Below are 18,558 nucleotides of genomic sequence, written 5' to 3' on the forward strand. Positions count from 1 at the left end.
TTGTGTTTATGCATAAATAAAAATCAAGATATTAACTCAATTAACCATAAACAATTCAAGTCCAAAGCATATACAAGTTACCATGGACCATGTTGGCTAACCTGTTCACCATATGACATACCTCCACTGTATCCATGCACAACAATTCAAATTGTGACCTATTAATGCATGACAATTCAAATTTTTATCTATTAATCTGGCAAGGCTGAATAAAGTATAATTGTCTTATTATCTGTTGTCTATTAAAAAAACTGGACTACTTACATGAAATTTCACTTCGCAACAATGATTTTTAGTTTTCTGGGCTAGGTGTGCTAGTGAACTGTTGTCCCCTAATTTACAGGACTATCTGATTTGCAAAATCAAAAACCTGGCACAAAAATTTAACATAAAATCCAAGACCAGCATGCCATCTTTTCCTATGCTAATGCAAGTTACAAAAAACAACAACAACAACAAAAAAAACAAGATCTAACCTTTGCTTGACCCTGTTCCATAGAATTCAGATATAATATCAAAAGCTTTGTTGTATGTAAATATACTATCCTCAAGTTTCTCAACTCTCATCTTGTCATCCTCAACAGAACTGGAAGATATAAAATATTAAATCTGGATTAATACTGATTGTTGAAGAAACAACAATATGTATTTGCTGCAATAAACACAGATCCTGATCCGCGTCACATAATGTGCTATTCCATCAAGGCATACTTTGGCAATAAATCACACTACCACTCAATATGTATTATAGAAAGAGTTTACTATCATCAGATTTTACATTCTGGTTTTAAAAAAGCAGGTTTCATGACAAAAAGTTATGTACAAAAGAAGGGTCCCATACAATTAAGAACCTGATGTCATATTACAGACCAGTGTTTTGAGCCATTCTGGTCACAGTTAGGTTAGAAATTATAAATCAATGAATGAACTGACTATGTTCTGTGCACTTTTTATTTATCACATTAAAGATTTCCGTTATTGAAATCTGTAATGGGGTACAAACAAACGGGGAGGTATATTCAGACAATAATGCATGCATTTGTCAACAATATGCAAATTACCTGATAGTCTGAAGTCCTTTGATGAGCTTTTCTGTACTGATTGACACGCTGTTCTGTAATATGACTTCTACAGGGCCAATATGGCTGATCCGAGTCTCTAGCTCCCTCTGCGAGTCAGCACCTTCAAATGAGTCGTATATAACCTCTCCTGTGGCAGGCTGAACAGCCTACAAGTATCGGAAAGAAGAAATACCAGAGTGGACTTTCATTTGAAAGACTAATTTTTTTAATTAAGTTGGACGATATTTAAACTACATAGTCAAAACTCAAAAACTGTACAGGCAAAAGAAAATCATTTTATGGATATTATTGTAGATGTTTCAGTTACCAAAGAAAAGTCAACAGTTCTTATCCAGATGAAAATGAAATCCTGAAAATAAAATGGAACTGTTATGCAAGTTGACAAGAACTGATGTGAAGATCATTAATTGTTTAGGAAGTTGGAAACTTACATGCATTCAATTTAATTTGATACTTTCTGACTAAATATTTCATCACTCATTTCAAGATATAATAATATCAACAGCAGCTCAGTTTATGACTGTCAGGGTTTGACAAATCTTGTATTTCCAACTGTCAGGGTCAGGGTTTGACAAATCTTGTATTTCCAACTGTCAGGGTCAGGGTTTGACAAATCTTGTATTTCCAACTGTCAGGGTCAGGGTTTGACAAATCTTGTATTTCCAACTATCAGGGTCAGGGTTTGACAAATCTTGTATTTCCAACTGTCAGGGTCAGGGTTTGACAAATCTTGTATTTCCAACTGTCAGGGTCAGGGTTAAATAAATCTTGTATTTCCAACTATCAGGGTCAGGGTTAAATAAATCTTGTATTTCCAACTATCAGGGTCAGGGTTTGACAAATCTTGTATTTCCAACTATCAGGGTCAGGGTTTGACAAATCTTGTATTTCCAACTATCAGGGTCAGGGTTTGACAAATCTTGTATTTCCAACTGTCAGGGTTTGACAAATCTTGTATTTCCAACTATCAGGGTCAGGGTTTGACAAATCTTGTATTTCCAACTGTCAGGGTCAGGGTTAAATAAATCTTGTATTTCCAACTATCAGGGTCAGGGTTAAATAAATCTTGTATTTCCAACTATCAGGGTCAGGGTTTGACAAATCTTGTATTTCCAACTATCAGGGTCAGGGTTTGACAAATCTTGTATTTCCAACTATCAGGGTCAGGGTTTGACAAATCTTGTATTTCCAACTATCAGGGTCAGGGTTAAATAAATCTTGTATTTCCAACTATCAGGGTCAGGGTTAAATAAATCTTGTATTTCCAACTATCTGGGTCAGGGTTCAATAAATCTTGTATTTCCAACTATCAGGGTCAGGGTTAAATAAATCTTGTATTTCCAACTATCAGGGTCAGGGTTCAATAAATCTTGTATTTCCAACTATCTGGGTCAGGGTTCAATAAATCTTGTATTTCCAACTATCAGGGTCAGGGTTAAATAAATCTTGTATTTCCAACTATCAGGGTCAGGGTTAAATAAATCTTGTATTTCCAACTATCAGGGTCAGGGTTAAATAAATCTTGTATTTCCAACTATCAGGGTCAGGGTTAAATAAATCTTGTATTTCCAACTATCAGGGTCAGGGTTAAATAAATCTTGTATTTCCAACTATCAGGGTCAGGGTTAAATAAATCTTGTATTTCCAACTATCAGGGTCAGGGTTAAATAAATCTTGTATTTCCAACTATCTGGGTCAGGGTTCAATAAATCTTGTATTTCCAACTATCAGGGTCAGGGTTAAATAAATCTTGTATTTCCAACTATCAGGGTCAGGGTTCAATAAATCTTGTATTTCCAACTATCTGGGTCAGGGTTCAATAAATCCTGTATTTCCAACTATCTGGGTCAGGGTTAAATAAATCTTGTATTTCCAACTATCAGGGTCAGGGTTCAATAAATCTTGTATTTCCAACTATCAGGGTCAGGGTTAAATAAATCTTGTATTTCCAACTATCAGGGTCAGGGTTCAATAAATCTTGTATTTCCAACTATCAGGGTCAGGGTTAAATAAATCTTGTATTTCCAACTATCAGGGTCAGGGTTCAATAAATCTTGTATTTCCAACTATCTGGGTCAGGGTTCAATAAATCTTGTATTTCCAACTATCTGGGTCAGGGTTCAATAAATCTTGTATTTCCAACTATCTGGGTCAGGGTTAAATAAATCTTGTATTTCCAACTATCAGGGTCAGGGTTCAATAAATCTTGTATTTCCAACTATCAGGGTCAGGGTTAAATAAATCTTGTATTTCCAACTATCTGGGTCAGGGTTCAATAAATCTTGTATTTCCAACTATCAGGGTCAGGGTTAAATAAATCTTGTATTTCCAACTATCAGGGTCAGGGTTCAATAAATCTTGTATTTCCAACTATCAGGGTCAGGGTTAAATAAATCTTGTATTTCCAACTATCAGGGTCAGGGTTAAATAAATCTTGTATTTCCAACTATCAGGGTCAGGGTTAAATAAATCTTGTATTTCCAACTATCAGGGTCAGGGTTAAATAAATGTTGTATTTCCAACTATCAGGGTCAGGGTTAAATAAATCTTGTATTTCCAACTATCAGGGTCAGGGTTAAATAAATGTTGTATTTCCAACTATCTGGGTCAGGGTTCAATAAATCTTGTATTTCCAACTATCAGGGTCAGGGTTAAATAAATCTTGTATTTCCAACTATCAGGGTCAGGGTTCAATAAATCTTGTATTTCCAACTATCTGGGTCAGGGTTCAGTAAATCTTGTATTTCCAACTATCAGGGTCAGGGTTAAATAAATCTTGTATTTCCAACTATCAGGGTCAGGGTTAAATAAATCTTGTATTTCCAACTATCAGGGTCAGGGTTAAATAAATCTTGTATTTCCAACTATCAGGGTCAGGGTTTGACAAATCTTGTATTTCCAACTATCAGGGTCAGGGTTTGACAAATCTTGTATTTCCAACTATCAGGGTCAGGGTTTGACAAATCTTGTATTTCCAACTATCAGGGTCAGGGTTTGACAAATCTTGTATTTCCAACTATCTGGGTCAGGGTTTGACAAATCTTGTATTTCCAACTATCTGGGTCAGGGTTTGACAAATCTTGTATTTCCAACTATCTGGGTCAGGGTTTGACAAATCTTGTATTTCCAACTATCTGGGTCAGGGTTTGACAAATCTTGTATTTCCAACTATCTGGGTCAGGGTTTGACAAATCTTGTATTTCCAACTATCTGGGTCAGGGTTTGACAAATCTTGTATTTCCAACTATCAGGGTCAGGGTTTGACAAATCTTGTATTTCCAACTATCTGGGTCAGGGTTTGACAAATCTTGTATTTCCAACTATCTGGGTCAGGGTTAAATAAATCTTGTATTTCCAACTATCAGGGTCAGGGTTAAATAAATCTTGTATTTCCAACTATCAGGGTCAGGGTTAAATAAATCTTGTATTTCCAACTATCAGGGTCAGGGTTAAATAAATCTTGTATTTCCAACTATCTGGGTCAGGGTTTGACAAATCTTGTATTTCCAACTATCTGGGTCAGGGTTTGACAAATCTTGTATTTCCAACTATCTGGGTCAGGGTTTGACAAATCTTGTATTTCCAACTATCTGGGTCAGGGTTTGACAAATCTTGTATTTCCAACTATCTGGGTCAGGGTTTGACAAATCTTGTATTTCCAACTATCTGGGTCAGGGTTAAATAAATCTTGTATTTCCAACTATCAGGGTCAGGGTTCAATAAATCTTGTATTTCCAACTATCAGGGTCAGGGTTAAATAAATCTTGTATTTCCAACTATCAGGGTCAGGGTTAAATAAATCTTGTATTTCCAACTATCAGGGTCAGGGTTAAATAAATCTTGTATTTCCAACTATCAGGGTCAGGGTTAAATAAATCTTGTATTTCCAACTATCAGGGTCAGGGTTAAATAAATCTTGTATTTCCAACTATCAGGGTCAGGGTTAAATAAATCTTGTATTTCCAACTATCAGAGTCAGGGTTAAATAAATCTTGTATTTCCAACTATCAGGGTCAGGGTTAAATAAATGTTGTATTTCCAACTATCTGGGTCAGGGTTCAATAAATCTTGTATTTCCAACTATCAGGGTCAGGGTTAAATAAATCTTGTATTTCCAACTATCTGGGTCAGGGTTCAATAAATCTTGTATTTCCAACTATCTGGGTCAGGGTTCAATAAATCTTGTATTTCCAACTATCTGGGTCAGGGTTAAATAAATCTTGTATTTCCAACTATCAGGGTCAGGGTTAAATAAATCTTGTATTTCCAACTATCAGGGTCAGGGTTAAATAAATCTTGTATTTCCAACTATCAGGGTCAGGGTTCAATAAATCTTGTATTTCCAACTATCAGGGTCAGGGTTCAATAAATCTTGTATTTCCAACTATCAGGGTCAGGGTTCAATAAATCTTGTATTTCCAACTATCTGGGTCAGGGTTCAATAAATCTTGTATTTCCAACTATCTGGGTCAGGGTTCAATAAATCTTGTATTTCCAACTATCTGGGTCAGGGTTAAATAAATCTTGTATTTCCAACTATCAGGGTCAGGGTTAAATAAATCTTGTATTTCCAACTATCAGGGTCAGGGTTAAATAAATCTTGTATTTCCAACTATCTGGGTCAGGGTTAAATAAATCTTGTATTTCCAACTATCAGGGTCAGGGTTAAATAAATCTTGTATTTCCAACTATCAGGGTCAGGGTTCAATAAATCTTGTATTTCCAACTATCAGGGTCAGGGTTAAATAAATCTTGTATTTCCAACTATCAGGGTCAGGGTTAAATAAATCTTGTATTTCCAACTATCAGGGTCAGGGTTAAATAAATCTTGTATTTCCAACTATCAGGGTCAGGGTTAAATAAATCTTGTATTTCCAACTATCAGGGTCAGGGTTAAATAAATCTTGTATTTCCAACTATCAGGGTCAGGGTTAAATAAATCTTGTATTTCCAACTATCAGGGTCAGGGTTCAATAAATCTTGTATTTCCAACTATCTGGGTCAAGGTTCAATAAATCTTGTATTTCCAACTATCAGGGTCAGGGTTAAATAAATCTTGTATTTCCAACTATCAGGGTCAGGGTTCAATAAATCTTGTATTTCCAACTATCAGGGTCAGGGTTAAATAAATCTTGTATTTCCAACTATCAGGGTCAGGGTTCAATAAATCTTGTATTTGCAACTGTCAGGGTTTGACAAATCTTGTATTTCCAACTGTCAGGGTTCAACAAACTTGTATTTGCAACTATCAGGTTTCAACAAATCTTGTATTTTCAACTGTCAGGGTTCAGAAAATCTTGTATTTGCAACTGTCAGGGTTCAACTAATCTTGTAGTTTCAACTATCAGGGTCAGGGTTCAATAAATCTTGTATTTCCAACTATCAGGGTCAGGGTTAAATAAATCTTGTATTTCCAACTATCAGGGTCAGGGTTTGACAAATCTTGTATTTCCAACTATCAGGGTCAGGGTTTGACAAATCTTGTATTTCCAACTATCAGGGTCAGGGTTTGACAAATCTTGTATTTCCAACTATCAGGGTCAGGGTTTGACAAATCTTGTATTTCCAACTATCTGGGTCAGGGTTTGACAAATCTTGTATTTCCAACTATCTGGGTCAGGGTTTGACAAATCTTGTATTTCCAACTATCTGGGTCAGGGTTTGACAAATCTTGTATTTCCAACTATCTGGGTCAGGGTTTGACAAATCTTGTATTTCCAACTATCTGGGTCAGGGTTTGACAAATCTTGTATTTCCAACTATCTGGGTCAGGGTTTGACAAATCTTGTATTTCCAACTATCTGGGTCAGGGTTAAATAAATCTTGTATTTCCAACTATCAGGGTCAGGGTTCAATAAATCTTGTATTTCCAACTATCAGGGTCAGGGTTAAATAAATCTTGTATTTCCAACTATCAGGGTCAGGGTTAAATAAATCTTGTATTTCCAACTATCAGGGTCAGGGTTAAATAAATCTTGTATTTCCAACTATCAGGGTCAGGGTTAAATAAATCTTGTATTTCCAACTATCAGGGTCAGGGTTAAATAAATCTTGTATTTCCAACTATCAGGGTCAGGGTTAAATAAATCTTGTATTTCCAACTATCAGGGTCAGGGTTAAATAAATCTTGTATTTCCAACTATCTGGGTCAGGGTTCAATAAATCTTGTATTTCCAACTATCAGTGTCAGGGTTAAATAAATCTTGTATTTCCAACTATCAGGGTCAGGGTTCAATAAATCTTGTATTTCCAACTATCTGGGTCAGGGTTCAATAAATCCTGTATTTCCAACTATCTGGGTCAGGGTTAAATAAATCTTGTATTTCCAACTATCAGGGTCAGGGTTAAATAAATCTTGTATTTCCAACTATCAGGGTCAGGGTTAAATAAATCTTGTATTTCCAACTATCTGGGTCAGGGTTCAATAAATCTTGTATTTCCAACTATCAGGGTCAGGGTTCAATAAATCTTGTATTTCCAACTATCTGGGTCAGGGTTCAATAAATCTTGTATTTCCAACTATCTGGGTCAGGGTTCAATAAATCTTGTATTTCCAACTATCTGGGTCAGGGTTCAATAAATCTTGTATTTCCAACTATCTGGGTCAGGGTTCAATAAATCTTGTATTTCCAACTATCAGGGTCAGGGTTAAATAAATCTTGTATTTCCAACTATCAGGGTCAGGGTTAAATAAATCTTGTATTTCCAACTATCTGGGTCAGGGTTAAATAAATCTTGTATTTCCAACTATCAGGGTCAGGGTTAAATAAATCTTGTATTTCCAACTATCAGGGTCAGGGTTAAATAAATCTTGTATTTCCAACTATCAGGGTCAGGGTTAAATAAATCTTGTATTTCCAACTATCAGGGTCAGGGTTAAATAAATCTTGTATTTCCAACTATCTGGGTCAGGGTTAAATAAATCTTGTATTTCCAACTATCAGGGTCAGGGTTCAATAAATCTTGTATTTCCAACTATCAGGGTCAGGGTTAAATAAATCTTGTATTTCCAACTATCAGGGTCAGGGTTAAATAAATGTTGTATTTCCAACTATCTGGGTCAGTAAATCTTGTATTTCCAACTATCTGGGTCAGGGTTCAGTAAATCTTGTATTTCCAACTATCAGGGTCAGGGTTAAATAAATCTTGTATTTCCAACTATCAGGGTCAGGGTTCAATAAATCTTGTATTTCCAACTATCAGGGTCAGGGTTAAATAAATCTTGTATTTCCAACTATCAGGGTCAGGGTTTGACAAATCTTGTATTTCCAACTATCAGGGTCAGGGTTTGACAAATCTTGTATTTCCAACTATCAGGGTCAGGGTTTGACAAATCTTGTATTTCCAACTATCTGGGTCAGGGTTTGACAAATCTTGTATTTCCAACTATCTGGGTCAGGGTTTGACAAATCTTGTATTTCCAACTATCTGGGTCAGGGTTTGACAAATCTTGTATTTCCAACTATCTGGGTCAGGGTTTGACAAATCTTGTATTTCCAACTATCTGGGTCAGGGTTTGACAAATCTTGTATTTCCAACTATCTGGGTCAGGGTTTGACAAATCTTGTATTTCCAACTATCTGGGTCAGGGTTTGACAAATCTTGTATTTCCAACTATCAGGGTCAGGGTTTGACAAATCTTGTATTTCCAACTATCTGGGTCAGGGTTTGACAAATCTTGTATTTCCAACTATCTGGGTCAGGGTTTGACAAATCTTGTATTTCCAACTATCTGGGTCAGGGTTAAATAAATCTTGTATTTCCAACTATCAGGGTCAGGGTTAAATAAATCTTGTATTTCCAACTATCAGGGTCAGGGTTAAATAAATCTTGTATTTCCAACTATCAGGGTCAGGGTTCAATAAATCTTGTATTTCCAACTATCAGGGTCAGGGTTAAATAAATCTTGTATTTCCAACTATCTGGGTCAGGGTTTGACAAATCTTGTATTTCCAACTATCTGGGTCAGGGTTTGACAAATCTTGTATTTCCAACTATCTGGGTCAGGGTTTGACAAATCTTGTATTTCCAACTATCTGGGTCAGGGTTAAAGAAATCTTGTATTTCCAACTATCAGGGTCAGGGTTCAATAAATCTTGTATTTCCAACTATCAGGGTCAGGGTTAAATAAATCTTGTATTTCCAACTATCAGGGTCAGGGTTAAATAAATCTTGTATTTCCAACTATCAGGGTCAGGGTTAAATAAATCTTGTATTTCCAACTATCAGGGTCAGGGTTAAATAAATCTTGTATTTCCAACTATCAGGGTCAGGGTTAAATAAATCTTGTATTTCCAACTATCAGGGTCAGGGTTAAATAAATGTTGTATTTCCAACTATCTGGGTCAGGGTTCAATAAATCTTGTATTTCCAACTATCAGGGTCAGGGTTAAATAAATCTTGTATTTCCAACTATCTGGGTCAGGGTTCAATAAATCTTGTATTTCCAACTATCTGGGTCAGGGTTCAATAAATCTTGTATTTCCAACTATCAGGGTCAGGGTTAAATAAATCTTGTATTTCCAACTATCAGGGTCAGGGTTAAATAAATCTTGTATTTCCAACTATCAGGGTCAGGGTTAAATAAATCTTGTATTTCCAACTATCAGGGTCAGGGTTAAATAAATCTTGTATTTCCAACTATCAGGGTCAGGGTTCAATAAATCTTGTATTTCCAACTATCAGGGTCAGGGTTCAATAAATCTTGTATTTCCAACTATCTGGGTCAGGGTTCAATAAATCTTGTATTTCCAACTATCTGGGTCAGGGTTCAATAAATCTTGTATTTCCAACTATCTGGGTCAGGGTTAAATAAATCTTGTATTTCCAACTATCAGGGTCAGGGTTAAATAAATCTTGTATTTCCAACTATCTGGGTCAGGGTTAAATAAATCTTGTATTTCCAACTATCAGGGTCAGGGTTTGACAAATCTTGTATTTCCAACTATCAGGGTCAGGGTTCAATAAATCTTGTATTTCCAACTATCAGGGTCAGGGTTCAATAAATCTTGTATTTCCAACTATCAGGGTCAGGGTTAAATAAATCTTGTATTTCCAACTATCAGGGTCAGGGTTAAATAAATCTTGTATTTCCAACTATCAGGGTCAGGGTTAAATAAATCTTGTATTTCCAACTATCAGGGTCAGGGTTAAATAAATCTTGTATTTCCAACTATCAGGGTCAGGGTTAAATAAATCTTGTATTTCCAACTATCAGGGTCAGGGTTAAATAAATCTTGTATTTCCAACTATCAGGGTCAGGGTTCAATAAATCTTGTATTTCCAACTATCAGGGTCAGGGTTCAATAAATCTTGTATTTCCAACTATCAGGGTCAGGGTTAAATAAATCTTGTATTTCCAACTATCAGGGTCAGGGTTCAATAAATCTTGTATTTCCAACTATCAGGGTCAGGGTTCAATAAATCTTGTATTTCCAACTATCAGGGTCAGGGTTCAATAAATCTTGTATTTGCAACTGTCAGGGTTTGACAAATCTTGTATTTCCAACTGTCAGGGTTCAACAAACTTGTATTTGCAACTATCAGGTTTCAACAAATCTTGTATTTTCAACTGTCAGGGTTCAGAAAATCTTGTATTTGCAACTGTCAGGGTTCAACTAATCTTGTAGTTTCAACTATCAGGGTTCAACAAATCTTGTATTTGCAACTGTCAGGTTCAACAAATCTTGTATTTTCAACTGTCAGGGTTCAACAAATCTTGTATTTGCAACTATCAGGGTTCAACAAATCTTGTATTTGCAACCATCTGGGTTCAACAAATCTTGTATTTGCAACTGTCAGGGTTCAACAAATCTTGTATTTGCAAAAAATCATGGTTCAACAAATTTGTATTTGCAACTGTCAGGGTTCAACAAATCTGACCATACACTAAATTCAGGTAGGTCAGTGGACCACAATGTTGTTTTAAAACACAACTATGTAACAATGAAGAATAATTATTAGTAATTATTAACAATGAACTGTAGGTCCTTTACTAAACAGTTTTATATTGCAGTATCTTCTTTGTCCAATGATTTTCAGCTGTGCTACCCAGGTTCTCTGTGCTACCACTGATTTAGAAATGTGTCGTACCCTACTACTATCAATAAAATGTGACATCTTCCTTTCCATTCATACAAGCAACTCTGACCAATATCATACTGTGGGTTTTTCTAGCTGTCATATGACTTGGCACATTTTCATCAAAATATAAACTTTATTCAATGGTTTTAATTTTGGCATCTTGAACAATGTTTTTATTTTACCAATCGGAAATGTGCAGACGTAATGCATGTACATCATTATCATGGTCATCATCATAATATATATTTCTAAAATATTCACATAAATATAGATATCCATCTTAGAACATATTTCTAAAATATTTACATAAACAGAGACAACCATCATGACCATGATTTATTCATGCTTCATGTGGGTACATAGTTATACACATGTGCCTTGACTTTTTAGATCTACACCATTGCTAAAATTGAGACTAGATTCGACTGGTGCCTTAGAAGTCTCATTCATGGTTCTCTAGAAACAATCATTAAAACTGTAATAGTAAAGAAAGGTAATTAAAACAAGAAACAGTTACCATGTACATTCAAACTCCAATATTTCTGTAACATAATTATTATCATTACCCATCCATTTTGAAAATGAGTATAATTAAATCAAATGCATATAAAACTAAAATATTCACACATTAAAAGCTACAAATTCTTTCTAAAAATGTCAGTCAACATGTAGCATAATTAGTACGACTGCCAGTTTAATCAGGGACAGCTGACATTCAGTTTGTACTAGTGATATAAACTTCAACAGAGACTGGATGTAAGGATTATCAAGGTCTTGTTTTTTGGTGCTATTTACACATTTGTGTCTTTCATGAGCAAGACTAGACCAAATGACTTTCCTTGCAACTGACTGAAACATCCTTCTACCTAAACTATGTTCTACACAAGATTAATAACTGTTTTCACCCTAAAGGTAAAAAATTAAATTACAGTGTGACCCCACTATAGCACCCTCCATTTTAACATGAATTCGGATATAACATGGTGGTGGCATGGCTCCCGAAATGTTATATACATAATAGTGCATTGTTATATCATAATCTGCTTATGTTGACATCAAGCACGAGCACTGTATGTTGTGGGATATCCGCTTTTTTGTTGTTGAAATTTCTGGCAATGGAGATCAACCAGACGAGGCATTATCTTGTAATCTATCTTTCGTCAGATTTTCAGCCACTCACTAGCAATTAATATATTTACATAGACTGATATTTGTAAGTGGATGGTAAGTAAAATTCTTCTTCTTTTCACTCAGACTGAAATCTTTCAGAACACTCACATTTTCTGTAATAATCCCTGTTATCAGACCAGAACAGCTGCGTATCTATCATCCGTTGACCCCTTGTTATATTTCTGATGCATGCCTGGAAGGCAGCATCACTCTGCTACCACAAATGTAAAAAAATACAACAACAACAAAAAAACATCTTACTTGTTGATCTATTCAATAGGCAGGGAAGAACAGCAACTACAATCAACCAAATGACAGCCAATTCCTATTTTAAAAATGTACCCAGATAAAAATAGTTTGCGAAATTTCAAAGAAAACAGATTACCTTTGAATCACCAATTGTTCTGAAAACGTACTAAGCAAACGGAAAAAAATTTGATGTTGCTGTGGTGACTTCAATAATGCATGCACCCTTCATCAAAGAAAGCTGATTACAATCTTCAATAAAAACAAAGAACTTTTCTTCAAAGGAAATCAGTACCAAACTTAAATAAAAGTGATAGAATCTGATGGATGTTTTCATTTTCCAACGTGACTGGAACAAACTGTGCTGTGAAAGGTTCCTTTTTGCAGGGAAAAAGTTTTTACTCACGAATGCTACCAAAGGTGGCTTAAAATGCAAACTAACTTTTACCAACAACCTATTTATTTTTAAGCCTGCTATTTACCAAGTTTGATCAAAATGATATCAAATCAACAACCTATTGAGTGATAAGAAGCTCAGCAAATCAGATGAAAGATCATCTTAGTAATATGCATAGGTCTTGCTCATGACAAGAGACACAAGTGGCCCTGATATTGCTCACCTTGCATATGTAACTGTTGACCGTTTCACTAAGCAGGCGCATGTAGTATTGTAATAACAAAACCTATGCAAACTATCTCCCAAACTTTATATGATGTGGATTTTACCTATTATAATCTAGTACAATACAAATTCTCTGCAATGGCATAATTAATTCGCAGTCTCCTGTTCATCGTTAGTCATTCAAGATCTTCACAGGTGAATTAAGTTAAATTATTTCACATGGCTTTCACAAAAATTGAAGCTTTAATTTTGCAATGATGTTTTCTTTCATTGTTCACATAAAGGTATCACAATAAATACAAGCAATCTTCAATGGCTACCATTTCATTTGATTAGCCGAATCAATCATGTACACTATCTCTCTTTCTTACTGCCAGGTGAGTTAAAAATTAGGTTCCAAATTCTGAATACTAGTACTTCAAACAAAGTCAATTTTGTCGGTAACAACTTTTTGATTATTTTATACTACTCGAGTGGAAGTCAATGTCACTACGATGTCCCCCTGGCAAACACACCCACTATAGGATAATGAAACAAAACAGGTGATAATGTAAGAAAATGTGTATGCAAGGAAAGTCTGGACTGCATGAAAATGTCAACAAGTATGTTGACTGTCAAAGGTGTTTGGTAAAAAAATTTAGGCAATGTTTTGCAAGCACTGTGCACAAGCATTTACCCAATAGGGTAAACATTACAATTTAAAATAAACATCTACTCACATAAGCACATAAAAAAAAGTACTCTGATGTGGAACAGAATATTTATTATGCTTACTTCTAAGCCATATAATTTCTCCATGCTTATCTTATTGATATTTATTATTCTTGCAGATCACATGTGAGAATTTTCCATGATTTTAAGTAGTCCCATGTGTGTGTATGTGTGTGTGTGTGCATGTGTCTGTGTGACTCACAATATAAGTGACTGTAGAAATCTTGTGACAGTATTAAGGACTAGGGGTTAAAGGGTTGTTTGAAATGGGATTGTTATTTTTTCAGCTGAAATTCTGGAAAGGAGATACCTTTTCAGTGCTTCGTTTGGGGTAGATTAATTCTGGCCTACACAGTAAAGTCATTTTACCAGGTCAACTGAGGCCAGATATCCAACAGATACAACAAAATGAGATTAGGTAATCAGGGTAACAATTCTACATTCCTGCCATAACACTAAGTTATCATGCTAAAAACACAATTTTCAGTAATCTTTGGGGAAAAAAGAAAACTACTTAAGTATATGCCCATAACATGTAGCATGTATAGACAATTAACAGCCCTGATTGGAGTTGATGAAAAACTATCCTTAGGTATAAACCACCATCTCACATATTATTTAAATGGATGATAACAGCTAGTGTGATGTGTTAAGTACTTGATGACTGCCATGGGCAAGCCTATTGTGCTAATTTGCATAGGTAAAGTTTACGAAGTGGAACAACCCAATAATGGTAAATTAAAGAGATGCTAGATGCATTTTGATGAACAAAAGTTACTACATATAATTGAAGACCTTGAATGAGGGTATTTAAGCCATCTGCATTACAGATTATTGAAAAGTTTATGAACAGTGCCAACATTTCCTTGAAGCTCAATTTAACTCCATAAAGAAAATGCAAAGCATGATTATTTCAGTTGTCTGAATAGTATTCAAGTGTGATTAATTTTTTAAGCTGAGTTAGGAATCAATTAACTATCATCAAAGCCCAGCAAAACTAAATTTCAGAACTCCTGGCTGATATAGTTTTACTTTGTGAAGCACTCTAGCACGGGGAGGGGGGAAGGCAGCATTTAATTCTTTGCACATACTGCAGACAACATATAATTCCTATGTGTATGATGTTTGTCAAATAGAAGCACCACCTGAAACATCTGACATGCTGACTTGATTATTCTGATTAGTTCTCTTTATTAATATCCATAATTTCTATTGCGTATGATGTCTGTCAAAATAGGAGAACCACATGTAACATATTCAACATGCTGAATTGAACATTCAGAGTAGTGCTCTTTATTACCATTCATTACCTCAATCCTGTTTAATTACTAAATATTAATTGACCTATGGTTTTCAGGATGATTTTAGCCAAGAAACTGATTGAAAGACAATAATAAGCACATGTTCTTGTTTGCACAAGTGATTTGTATTGATAAAGCATTAACAGCCATACTGGGCAGAGGTGTTTATTACTGCTGTATCACCTGTAAAGCCCCAATTAAACTTGAAAATATTATGGTCTCCTTTCCCCCAATAAAATGGTCATTTCCAAATGGGATGTATGTTCATATTTCTACAAAGACAAGCGTATCTCATGGTCAGACTGCATCAGATACTGTTTTGACAATACTAACATCAAGAACAACTCGGTTCTGACCTGGATTTGTTCAGAGAATCCATCAGTGACATCCAGTCTCCAGTGAGTGTAGTGATGAACACTAATGGCACTTGCATTATCTTCAAACCCCTATTGAACTACTGAGAATAGCAAAGACTGCATCTAATGAAGACTATAATTTGATTTTAAAGACAGAATCTAAGTGTATGTTTTGATTTAATGTAATTGTGGTTGTAATTATGTGAGTCTTTGCTCATATGCATATATGTATGATGATATTTGTCTATATTAAGTCTACCATCTATTTTTTTCTTTGCAAATGAATTAAATGCTTTTAACAAGACACAAGTTGAATTTCCAATCATTTTCTATATGAAAAGTTAGCTTATTCTCAATTGGAGGATGTTACTTTTTATGGTGAAGTGCACTGAGCCCCTTTGGGACCACAAAACACTTTTTGAATCTACCCCCACCACCACCACCACCTGTTTCGGAACATGGCCAGTATGACCCTAATTACCTCTGCATACATTCCAAACCCATCCGAAACAAGGGTCCAAAAGCCTCAGTACAGCCATACCACCACGACTGTTCCAAGAGTGTCCCCCTCCCCCTGTATTGTCCCTGAAGTTACTGCTAATTTCTTTAAGTAATATTGTTTAAATGAAAGTGAACTGGGACTGCATTTTTCAGAAGGATTTCAGACAACAAACCTGCATTACAAGTAACACTCTACCACACGAAAAACTCTTCATGCTTTGGAAACATCACTATCACTAATGCAACTGATGACCGCCGTATATGCTCACTTATAAGTCATGTGAAACTGCAAACATCATAGATCTTGATTTGCCATAGCATAATGTGCCTGCAGATCAAGGTGTATGTTATTTGTTTTACTGATTACTCCTAACAAACTGCACAGACCCAGATCAGCCAGGGTATATGACTACAGATCTGGGTCTATGCAGTTTGCAGCTGGACTCATCTTATAAGCAAGTATATATGCTATTTCCATGAAAATTGAAATGACTACTCTTTCAAAAACTTGCTAGGGTGGTAAGTGACATATTGCAACTGAGCAATGTTAATCAAGCCAGAGCCATAAAATAGAAAATTAAAATATATTGATGTAGGCACTGTATGGTGAATTGCAATTTTATAACTGTACTTAATATAACTTGTTAAAAAAGCATTATGACAGCCATAACAACAGTACAGTGGTTCAAAAGAAATGCCAATGAGACACAATTTATAATTACAGATGTAACAAAACCCGAAACAAACTATAGCTATTAATGATGGAAACATCACAAATGATCCTGCTACAATTTACTCAGCAGACTTAAAGAGAAAAAACTGTGTTGGAAAAACAGGAAAAAAGGAAAGATGGACATTCAGGGGCCACAACTCCTCCAAATGATGCTTTACAATGAATGCAATCTAACTCGTTAAAGTTTCCATCAATGTAATTGTATAAAGTGAGTTTGGTTGAAATCCAACATTCCTAAACAAGGTTATGTTGCAGAACCCAAGTTATGAAGATATGTAATCAGGGGCTATAACTCTAAATGATAATGTGGAATGTTTGAAATTAACATTATCCAAGGTCTCGTCAATATAATGTAGCATACCATATCTTGGTAGAAATCCAATAATGCTTAGTATTCAAGCTATGCAGTAGAAACCAAAGCCAGAAGCATAAACAATCAGGGGCCATAACTCCTGTAAATGATGTCGTGGACTACTGGACTCATTCCAAACCTTATTAATATAATGCTGCAGTCCAAACTGTGGCTCAGATTTAACAAAGCTTGGTAAAAGCTGTCATGGAATGGTGGAAATCAAACTCGTTTAAGGAGTCACCAACCTGAGGGCACCATCCAATATATTTTGTAAAAAGTCATCTTACAGAAACCAAAGTCAGAAGAACAAACAATCAGAAGTATAACTCGCATATATAATGTTGAAGAATGCTGAAAATGAAACTTGGTCAAGATCTGATTAATACAATACTGCATGCAAAACATTTCACTGAAATCTTACAAGCCCACAATACAGTCAATAAACTACCGTATTCATATCAATTTGCAACATAACAGCGTTATTCGTCACCTACTTTAAAAGTGAAGTTAAAAAGAGACCAAAACAAACTACATACATACCACAATACCAATCTGCTGCCCCTTGGAGTTTTTGTCTTGGAAAGAATCACAAACACACATCAGGAAAGTGTTGGAACCAACCCCTCCAATGCTTCCCTCTGGAGCTCCCTGGATAGGATCTACATTTACAAACAGTCAAGGAATATTGCACATTGAAATTTCACATCTGTTTGCCTATTTAAAAAAAAAAATAATGTTAAAAACTTCCGATAAAAATGTTATGTTACATAAAATGCAGTGAAACCTGTTTATAAAGGACAACAAAGGGACATCAACATTTTGTTCTTTGTCAGCAGATTTCATATAAAGATTAAAAAAGTGAAACTAAGAAAAGGACTTTATTTAACGATTTATTAGTAAAGCTCAACAAAGAGGACTAAGATTTTCCTTTTGAGTATGTGTCTTATTATGAAGATGCCAACTTGGACAGGTTTCATTGTAACCTGTCCATACTGTTTTGTACAACAAATATTTTATTATTCAGACTATGACAAGGTATATCAAAGAAAGAAAGACCACTCAAAATTATGACACAACAAAATCATTTATTAACATCACACCATACATGTATATCACAGGCAGCTAGGCCGTTCACATGGTGATGTCACATAACATGTAGACTTTGTAGTTACAGAATGTATAAAGTGTATTGGCCATTTTCCATTATTGCCTGTGCAGCTGCAACAAATCTGCACCCAATTACACTGTGTAATATCCAGATGTTACAAAAGGAGTCCAGTCCAAGCTATTCTCTGCTGTGGGCTGTTAGACTTAGACTTAAAATCCATGGAGACTTCACTGCTAATCCATAAATTGGCCAAGGAGACTCCACCCATGCCAGTACTGTCCCGAGTGTAAAAA

The 18,558-nt window shown here is 35.3% G+C and overlaps 1 protein-coding gene across 1 annotated transcript in view; it reads right to left on the bottom strand.

The window, feature by feature from the left end:
- The window catches only part of LOC149800641 (DNA mismatch repair protein Msh3-like), a 112,936-nt gene that overhangs the window by 66,112 nt on the left and 28,266 nt on the right, over nucleotides 1-18,558 (bottom strand). Inside the window, exons 5-7 of the mRNA XM_089954651.1 lie at nucleotides 17,698-17,820; nucleotides 1,062-1,228; nucleotides 477-586 (exon numbers count right to left, since the gene is read on the bottom strand). Coding sequence (XP_089810777.1) covers nucleotides 477-586; nucleotides 1,062-1,228; nucleotides 17,698-17,820 — 400 coding nt within the window. The remainder of the gene's footprint in view (nucleotides 1-476; nucleotides 587-1,061; nucleotides 1,229-17,697; nucleotides 17,821-18,558) is intronic.

Source organism: Sinohyriopsis cumingii, chromosome 4, assembly GCF_028554795.1.
Source record: "Sinohyriopsis cumingii isolate HCF-2022 chromosome 4, ASM2855479v2, whole genome shotgun sequence".
NCBI lineage: Eukaryota > Metazoa > Mollusca > Bivalvia > Unionida > Unionidae > Sinohyriopsis > Sinohyriopsis cumingii.